Source organism: Octopus bimaculoides, chromosome 3 (assembly GCF_001194135.2).
Source record: "Octopus bimaculoides isolate UCB-OBI-ISO-001 chromosome 3, ASM119413v2, whole genome shotgun sequence".
Taxonomy (NCBI): Eukaryota; Metazoa; Mollusca; class Cephalopoda; order Octopoda; family Octopodidae; genus Octopus; species Octopus bimaculoides.
Genome location: NC_068983.1, coordinates 162,558,749 through 162,568,745, shown reverse-complemented (window position 1 = coordinate 162,568,745; position 9,997 = coordinate 162,558,749). Strand labels below are relative to the sequence as shown.

General features: G+C 38.8%; 1 protein-coding gene across 1 annotated transcript in view; it reads left to right on the top strand.

Moving 5' to 3' along the window:
- The window catches only part of LOC106867185 (DNA replication licensing factor mcm5-A), a 19,331-nt gene extending 9,472 nt beyond the window's left edge, over positions 1-9,859 (top strand). Inside the window, exons 7-16 of the mRNA XM_014911984.1 lie at positions 144-400; positions 1,621-1,732; positions 1,864-1,932; positions 3,659-3,799; positions 4,517-4,693; positions 5,782-5,894; positions 6,326-6,454; positions 7,121-7,263; positions 8,027-8,154; positions 9,598-9,859. Of these exons, the coding sequence (XP_014767470.1) occupies positions 144-400; positions 1,621-1,732; positions 1,864-1,932; positions 3,659-3,799; positions 4,517-4,693; positions 5,782-5,894; positions 6,326-6,454; positions 7,121-7,263; positions 8,027-8,154; positions 9,598-9,699 (1,371 nt within the window). The 3' untranslated portion in view covers positions 9,700-9,859. The remainder of the gene's footprint in view (positions 1-143; positions 401-1,620; positions 1,733-1,863; positions 1,933-3,658; positions 3,800-4,516; positions 4,694-5,781; positions 5,895-6,325; positions 6,455-7,120; positions 7,264-8,026; positions 8,155-9,597) is intronic.
- Positions 9,860-9,997: the final 138 nt, after the last annotated feature.

Below are 9,997 nucleotides of genomic sequence, written 5' to 3'. Positions count from 1 at the left end.
GTCCAACCCATGCTAGCATGGAAAGCGGACGTTAAACGATGATGATGATATATATATACATAGACACACTCATATATATATATATATATATATACATACATACACACTCATATATTTTGTGGTTTTTATTGTCTATTTTTCAGAAGAGTGGCCGGGACAAAGTCAATGTTGGAATCCGTGCTCCCTATTTTCGAGTTCTTGGAATCAGTGTCGACACTCAAGGAGACAGTAAGACTACTTCATTGCAAATTACTCCAGAAGATGAAGAAGAACTGGTAAACTTAGCAAATTCTCCAAATTTGTATGACATCATCGCTAAGAGCATAGCCCCGTCCATCTGGGGTAGTCTGGATGTGAAAAAGGCCATTGCATGCCTTTTGTTTGGTGGATCACGTAAACGGTAAATATTTGATGCTAATCAAACAACAGAAATCATGTTTTCTTTGCAGCCAATCATCATCATCATCATCATCATCATCGTGGTCATCATTTAACATTCCTCTTCCATGTTGGGCAATTTGACAGGAGCCAAGCCAACCAGAGAGTTCCACCAGGTTCCATTGTTTGCCTTGGTGTTGTTCCAATGGCTGGAGGCATTGCATCTTGGCATCAACCAGCTTACAGAGTGCACTGGGTGCTTTTTGTGTGGCACCAACACCAAGTAACTTACAAGACAAAGACTTCTCAGCTGGGAAAAGGAGCGGGGCTTTGTGCCAATTGAAAGATTAGAGTATTATACAGAGATGGAGATAGGTGTCTTAGTACAGAGGAGATACTTGACTGCAGAAATAGGGAGAGAGAAACATGGTGGAATAGTGGCAGTGGGAAGTATAAGTGATATAGAGGGTGGGGTCCATAAGAGTGAAGGGAGCTGGGGGAGAGGTGATGGTGAGTGAAATCGGAGTGGCTGGGAGGTGGGCATCATAGATATGTGAGGGTATGGAGAATGTGTCGGTAGGCATATGAGAGAGAGAGTGGTGGGGCCTGGAGCAGGGGGTGAGGTTTGACTGGACAGATTGGGTGTGAAGGTGGTCATGTCCATAAAGAACATGTCTTAAGCACAGCAAATTGCCAGAAGTCTCAGTCCTTTGTGAGGCTCAACATCTGAAGATCATTTCTCACCATTTCATCCCACATTTTCCTAAGTCTACCTCTTGCACAGGTTCCCTCGAGATCGGCATTTCTTTATACGGTTGTCCTCCTCCTCCTCCTCCATATGTATCACATGACCATACCTCTACTGTACCTAGACACAATTCATTGCCAGTGTGAAGGATTGAACAAGCTATCTCTCAACTTATTTTGGTCCCTTGTATCAACATCATTACCTGAACCACAATAATATCAAAATATTCCAAAGCAGAAGCGTTAGCATGCCAGGTGGAATGCTTAGCAGCGTTTCATGTCTTTACGTTTTGAGTTCAATTTCTGGTGAGGTCGATTTTGCCTTTCATCCTTTCAGGGTTGATAAATTAAGTACCAGTTGCATACTAGGGTTAATCTAATCGACTGACCCCCTTCTCCCAAAATTTCAGGCCTTGTGCCTAGAATAGAAAAGAATATTACAATATTCCGTTATATTGACACAATTCAACTGTGGATACATTCTTACATTGACAGACTTCCCGATGGCTTGACTCGCAGAGGAGATGTTAATTTACTGATGCTTGGAGATCCAGGAACTGCTAAAAGTCAGCTGCTGAAATTTGTTGAGCAAGTCTCTCCAATTGGTGTAAGTTGCTGTCTTTCCATCATTTCACGCACATACTTCATTATTCTGTTGAAGCTATTGTCAAATATTTATCAGACTCTGTCTCCTGTTTCTTTCTTGTTATATTATAAACTTGTCTGTTTGCATTTCAGGTCTACACGTCTGGCAAGGGCAGCAGTGCTGCAGGATTAACTGCTTCGGTCATCAGAGATCCACAGTCTGTAAGTAAATCTGTTAATTCCTTCGCCAATTAATTATACGATTCCCCAGAGTCAGGGTTTGTTTTGGAGTTTCTGTAGACTTACGGGGATGAGACAAACCTCACCTCTACTGCAGATATGCTGTAAAGTTGATTCATAAGATCACTCATTAAGTTCTCACGTACCCCAATTAAATGAAACGGGGGTCAAATTATGTACTTTTGCTGCTGTACAATACAAAAAGAAAGAAAATCTCTGTTGTCGACATGAACTTGCATCTTATCTGCATATTGTGATTTACCATATAAGGAACTTTTTTTTTTTTTTTTTTTTTTTTTTTTTTTTTGTCAAAAAATAGATGGATAGTATTATAATCCCTTGCGAAACCCTTTTTTTTTTAAGCTCCAAACATTAAAATACAATAATTTGGTTATGTGGTAGGAAGGTTCCTTTTCAACCAAATGATTCCATATTCAGTGCCACTGCACAGCACCTAGGACAAGTCTCTTGTCCTATAGCCTCAGGCCAACCAAAGCCTTGTGAGTGGATTTGGTAGGTGGAAACTGAAAGAAACCTGTAAGTACCAGGCTTTAGGAAAAAATAAATCCTGGGGTCAGGAAGCATTTGTTGATCTTTCTATGGTTGGATGCCCTTTATTGTTCATCATCATCATCGTTTAACGTCCACTTTCCATGCTGGTATGGGTTGGACGGTTTGACTGAGGTCTGGAGAGCCAGTGGCTGCACCAGGCTCCAATCTGATTTGGCAGAGTTTCTACAGCTGGATGCCCTTCCTAACACCAACCACTCTGAAAGTGTAGTGGGTGCTTTTACATGCCACTGGCACGAGAGCCAATCAGGCAGCACTGGCAACAACCACTCTCGAATGGTGCTTTTTACTTACCAGTCAGCTCAGAGCTCTCGATTTTACTTGCTCCGGTTAATTCTGTAAGAGCAGACAGCAACCTGCTGTCGAGGCTTTCAAAAGGTCTCTTTCCACAATACCTAAAACCCATGGACCCATCCCAAAATCCTCACTCGCCCCAACAGAGCAGTTTCCTGAGCATGTCATACTCTCGTGTCAATCCCAATTTCTCCAAAAAGTTTCTCAAACCTGGTTGTTAAATTTCCCTTTGCCCCTACCACTACTCCCTTCATTGCCCACATTCGTGTGAATTCATCCTTTAGTGGTTTGTACTTCTCAACCTTTTCCAATTCTTTGTCGTTTAATCGTACAATCCCAGCTATGGCAATATCCATCATCTTCATTTCCTCCATCATTTATCAGCATTGTTGTAATTAAGGTGAAATCTGTGAGCTGGCAGAATCATTAGCACGCCGGGCGAAATGCTTGGCAGCATTTCACCTGTCGCAACGTTCTGAGTTCAAATTCTGCCGGGGTCGACTTTGCCTTTCGTCCTTTCAGGATTGATAAAGAATTAAGTACCAGTTAATGTACTAGGGTCAATGTCATCAACTTACCCCCTCCCCCACTCCCTTGAAATTTCCCAGCCTTCTGTCAAAATTTGAAACCATTGTTGTTGTTGTTGTGGACATTCTCACTTTAACATGCAGCTACCCTTTTACTGTTGTGTATGACTAACGACAATATAATGACCACCACTAAAGAATTGTCACTGAAGATTTCAATATCGAATACTGTAATGTCTTTAGCAAAACATCTGTAGTTTTGTAGAAGAATGCAACCATTTACAATTCTTTTTATGTATTTTCTCTTTGAAACTCAGCGTGGATTCATAATGGAAGGCGGAGCAATGGTTCTGGCTGATGGTGGAGTTGTTTGTATTGATGAGTTTGATAAAATGAGGGAAGATGACAGAGTTGCCATTCATGAAGCCATGGAACAACAGACTATTTCTATTGCCAAGGTAAACATAGGCACAAACTATTTTCTTCTTTTCTCTTTTAAATGTTGTTGTTCAGAGCATCTGCTGGATGTTTTTACCTTCTTTTTGCTTGGCTGGTTGTATGTTGTAATTTTAAAAATTTTCTTTGAAACACTGAATGTCATCTTATGTCCTCAAATTCCATGCTGGGATGGATTGGACAGTTTGACAGAATCTGACCGGTCCAAATCTCTATCATGCTCTGCCTGGTTCAGCATTGTTTCCACAGCCAAATAGGTGCTTGTTTTTTGTTTTGTTTTGTTTTTCCCCATTGCACCGGCCCTACTGAAGTCACCGTGCAATTTTGCAAAACTAAGATCCCTTTTAAATGAGTGGACACTGCAGTAGTGAGGCAAAGAGGTGACTTTATGCTAGACGAGAGGGTTAAAGTGGAAGAGGAGGTAACTCTTTTGTTACCATCTTCCTATCGGAATACACTCCCTTGGTTTTTAATTACTTTTGAAAAATTTGAAATTTCAAACTTAAATTAGTTTGAAATTTTGATAATAGCTTTTAATTTAGATCACTTTAAAACTGGAAGGTTGTAACACAGAACTATAGAATATGTAAATTAGTGTGCAATTATCATGTGATTCTGTCATTTCTTAAGTGATTCTCTCTCCTGTTTAATTAATTTCAATTAAATTTGGATAACAGTTCAATTAGATTAATTTGTCTCTTTTTGATTTCTTTATAAAGGCTGGGATTACAACTACATTGAATTCTCGATGTTCTGTGCTGGCTGCAGCCAACAGTGTGTTTGGTCGATGGGACGATACGAAGGGAGAGGAAAACATTGATTTTATGCCAACCATTTTGTCAAGGTTTGACATGATCTTCATAATTAAGGATGAACATGATGAAAATCGTGATGTTGTAAGTATCTCTTTCAGAGTGAATTATCTTATAAATAATGGTGGAGAAACCATTGTGTGGTTAACTTGTTGGTAGGAGCTATTAGTCAGGCTTCCTCTAACGATATGCCAATGTCCAATAATGTTAAAACCATTTTGTCCATTCTAAGCACAGCCTCTGAAATAAAGTCTGTACATCATTATTGTTTTAACGTACATTTTTCCATGTTTGTATGGATCACACAGTTTTTAATCGAGGCTGACTTTTCTATGCTTCGATGGCCTTCTTGTTGCCGACTCTCAACTGTTTCCGAACAAGACAATATTTCCCCTCCATGACTTGACATGTTTTCATGGAAGACTGGAAATGAACCACCTCGCTTGTTTGCAAACATCACATAATACCAAAGCAAACATCAAACATGCCCATAAATACAACAGGCTTCTTCCAGTTTCCATCTACCAAATCCTGTCGCTAGGCTTTTATTGGCCCAGGGCCATAGTGGATGACTTGCCCAAGGTTCTGAGCTAAGAACCGAGATTCTTAACGAAATGGACATACTTGCAACTTTGTTGGTTGTATTACTGGTATTCGTAAGACAGCAAGCTGGCAGATTCTTTAGCTCCCTAGGCAAAATATTGAGCAATATTTCCTGTCATAACATTCTGAGTTCAAATTCCATTGAGGTCGACTTTACCTTTCATCTTTTTGGGGTGGATAAATTAAAGTACCAGTTGGATATTGGAGTTGATGTCATCAACTTACCTGTCCTCTGAAATTGCTGGCCTTGTGCCAAAGGTTGAAACCAATATGACTGGCATTATTTTATTTGTCCAAGAGGAATGTAAACCAAAAACTTAACGTCCTCCTTAAAAAAAAAGAAAGTCGTTGGAAAACCGATTATAGTAGCAACTCCATCGATTCCTAGGGATATTTGAAGAAGGAATTTTTATTCCGAAATATATCAGACTTTGGATGATTAAATTGCAACATCGTTAGTATTACAGTGTATTGTTGTGTCATTCAAACCATTTCATTCTTTACAAACAATACTTCAAATGAACTACAATACTCTCCTAATGATTTCTTTGTTTTTGCTGTTTTTGTAGATTTTGGCCAAACATGTGATGAACGTCCATCTAAATTCCCTTCAACAAAAAGAGAAACAGGAAGGAGAGCTCAGCATTGAAACCCTCAAGAAATATATTGCTTATTGCAGATTGTAAGTCTACTTAGCATTTCTTTCATTGTAGCATTTTTTTTCTCTTTCGTCATCATCATCGTTTAACGTCTGCTTTCCATGCTAGCATGAGTTGGACGATTTGACTGAGGACTGGCGAACCAGATGGCTACACCAGTCTTCAATCTGATTTGGCAGAGTTTCTACAGCTGGATGCCCTTCCTAACGCCAACCACTCCGGGAGTGTAGTGGGTGCTTATACGTGCCACCGGCATGAGGGCCAGTCAGGCAGTACTAGCAACGGCCATGCTCAAATGGTGTATTTTACATGCCACGTGCCGCCGGCACAAGTGCCAATAAGGCGACGCTGGTAATAATAAAAAAATCTTACATCCATTTTATCCCAAATGAAACAAGTGCTCTATTCGAAATGTTTTTTTTTTTAATTGGTTTCTGTCTGATTTTTTTTTTAGAAAATGTGGCCCGAGAATATCTGTATCAGCAGCCGAGAAACTGCGAGGACGATACGTTCTTCTGCGGAATGGTGCCAGTGAATATGAACGAGAAACTGGAAAGAAAATAAGCATTCCAATTACCGTTAGGTAAAAGTTTGTTCTTCTGTAAATCTGTGAGTGTAGGGGATTGTGGAATGGGTAAGCTTAGTTAGTAGAAGATGAGAGAGAGTTGATGTATGGCTGTGTGGTGGCCGCTAGTACATACAATGCAGTGTTGGGAATGGTTGACTATTGACAGGGAAAACATAAAAGATGATAGACATTGTTCTTGTGTCTAATTCATTTATATTTTGTATCCTCCGAAATTGCAGGCCTTGTGCCAAAATTTGAAAGCAATATTAGATATAGGACAAGAGATAGCAGAAATGGTAAAGTAAAATCCCTTAGTGAGTTTGATTCTTGTTGATGTCTTTGTTCTTCCTTTCTTTCACATTCAATAAACCGGTACCAGTAATATACTGGAAACAATAAACTATATTTTGCGTTTGCAGTACATCTGAGGCATTGTACCTACCTATGGAGTGAGGTTGGCTAATTAACTGTAATCACTTGGTTAATTTCAACTATTTCTTTGTCTAATTTGTTAATTTACTGTAATTATTTCAATATCTGATTAGTTAATTAACTGTAACTCTCTCTCTCAATGTGTTAATTGGATAAACCTCTGAAGATTTAAAGGGAATTGTATTTAAGTATCCGTTGCCGATCTTTTGGATGATCTTCATTCTTACCGTTTGAATATTTCTTTCTCAGGCAACTGGAAGCTATTGTAAGAATCTCAGAATCGCTGGCCAAGATGCGTTTGGAACCGTTTGCTACAGATTCTGATGTCGATGAAGCTCTGCGTTTGTTCCAAGTTTCCACACTCGATGCTGCCATGTCTGGCCATCTTGCAGGTTAGAATTTATTATTATTATTAAAAGCCATTATTGCAAGAATATTTTGATATCAATGGTAAATAAAGTTCTTTCAATCTTTGCAAAATTTGAACCTGAAATCCTCCATTCTTGCTCGATTAATACCCATAGCAGACGTCATGTAACTGATTTATATATTAATTTCCTGCATATCATTAAATATAACAGCAAGATATGTTTTAGATCGCCAACTCATTTGACCCTTAAGTAAAAGTGGAATTTCATTTTCTTAGACAAGTAACATGCAGAGTTATGTCCCCTTACCCAGTCAGCCAACTCTGTATCTTTCGTCAACATCATTTAACGTCTGTTTTCCACGCTGGTATGACTTGGCCGGTTCACCAGAAGCTGGAAAGCTGCACCAATTGTCGTTGGTAGGGTGGAGGATGCATGTTTTCTACAGCTGGATGCCCTTCCTAACACCAACCATTTTCCAGAGTGTACTGGGTGCTTTTCATGTAACACTAGCGTGAATGCTTTTTCCATGGTAACAGCCAAAGTCACCCAGTAACTTGCAAGACAAAAACCTCTCAGCTGACGGAGGGAATGGAACCGAAGGAAGTGGCTGTGAGCCAAGTGAGAGGTTAGAGTATGATAAAGGGACACTGTTATCATGCTAAAAATAAGTTTATGATTACTTTAATGGTCGAGTACTTTAACTGATATTGTGTCTCTTCTCTCAAACTGGAAATTGAACCCATTCTACCTTAACTTTAAAAATGTTCTTTTTCTCTTTGTTTAGGTGTTGAAGGCTTTTCCACAGAAGCTGACCAAGAACTTCTCTCACGAATTGAGAAACAAATGAAACGTAGATTTGTCATTGGATCTCAAGTCTCTGAGTATGCCATTGTCCAAGATTTCCTCAGACAGGTAAGAATATTGCAGTTTGATAACCTGGTAATATGCATTTATGACGCAAACACAAAATTGATACACACTACACTACTGAATGCTGTGAGTATATCCTTGTTCAGTTATCTTTCAAGACTTCTTGCCAATACAGAAAGAGCTGATTTCTATCCTACATCCAAGGCACCTGCATTGGAATTTCAACAAAATCAACAGGGTGTTTTTGCACGTTTATGTATATACATGAAATATTTGGATTCAGTGCAGATTTGTATGTTTTATGTATTCTCATGCATATAGTTATATATATATATATATATATATATATATGCGCAGGAGTGGCTGTGTGGTAAGAAGCTTGCTTCCCAACCACATGGTTTGAGTTTCAGTCTCACTGTCTGGCATCTTGGACAAGTGTCTTCTGCTATAGTGTCAGGCCAACCAAAACCTTGTGAGTGGATTTGGTAGACGGAAACTGAAAGAAGCCTGTCATATGTATGTGTGTGTCTGTGTTTGTCCCCGCAACATCACTTGACAACTGATGTTGGTGCGTTTACATCCCCGTAACTTGGCAGTTCAGCAAAAGAGACCAATAGAATAAGTACTGGGGTTTACTTAAGGTGGTACTCCAGCATGGTCGCAGTCAATTGACTGAAACAAGTAAAAGAATATATATGTGTGTGTGTACACATTGTATGGTATGGTTTTCCACAAGTAGTATCGCACCCAATTAGTTAAAAAAGAGACATTATTATAAAAACCACAGAAAGCCTTGTGAAATGCATCTACTAAAACCTCTTGTTTTTATCAGCTTGATAAATGGCAAACACATACCTTAAACTGGTGTACTTGCCCAGAGATACCATCTTGTGTTGATGACAAGTGCCAGTTAAGCATTGACTATAAAAGCTGCCAAAATGATCATCTACAATCAGATATAGACATACATATGTGTATGTGTGTGTATATATATATATATATATATACACACACACACTAATGTAATAACTGCACAATTATCTTAATTTATAACCTATACTATTAATTCACATTTTTGTATATGTATGTATATATGTGTGTGTGTAGGGGTACACATGGCTGTGTAGGCTCTGTCTTGATCCCACTGCATGGTGCATCTTGTGCAAGTGCCATCTGCTATAGCCTTGGGCCAAACAAATCCTTGTAGGTTTATTTGGTTGACAGAAACTGAAAGAAGCCCGTGTGTTTGTGCTTATCCTTGTCTAAACATCATGTGATGATTGTAAATGAGCACCACCGTCAGATAGGCATGGTTGTTTTCAGTTCTCCACAGTAAAACATGTCTGGGTTGCCTGTAAACAGGCGAGGGTTAGCAACAGGAAGAGCATCTAGTCACAAAATATTCCTCACCAAATTCGATCCCAACCAGAAAAATGGATATTAAATGATGATGAAATTTATGAAATTCGTTTTTACCATTTGCAGAACTATCCTGAGAATGCCATTTACAAAGTTCTTGGATTTATGTTGCGCCGTGGAGAAATTCAGCACAGAATGCAGAGAAAGATGCTTTATCGCATCAAATAATTCTTTGCCACAAACTGAAGGTTGTAGACAGAGGACAAATATCCTAATAAATCTTTTTTTTTTATAAAATTGTATTGTTATTCCCCAAAAATATTTTGTATATTTGTAAAGCTAAATTTAATAATTGTGTCTTAATAAAGTCTCTTTATTTGATTTCCAAGCTTCTTTCTTATCCATTTATTTCCAAGTTTTTAATTGTTGAGGGAATTTTCTCAAATTTGAAGTTCTGACTGACACTTATCAAGTTGTTATAATAAGGCGCAGGAGTGGCTGTGTGGTAAGTAGCTTGCTTACCAAC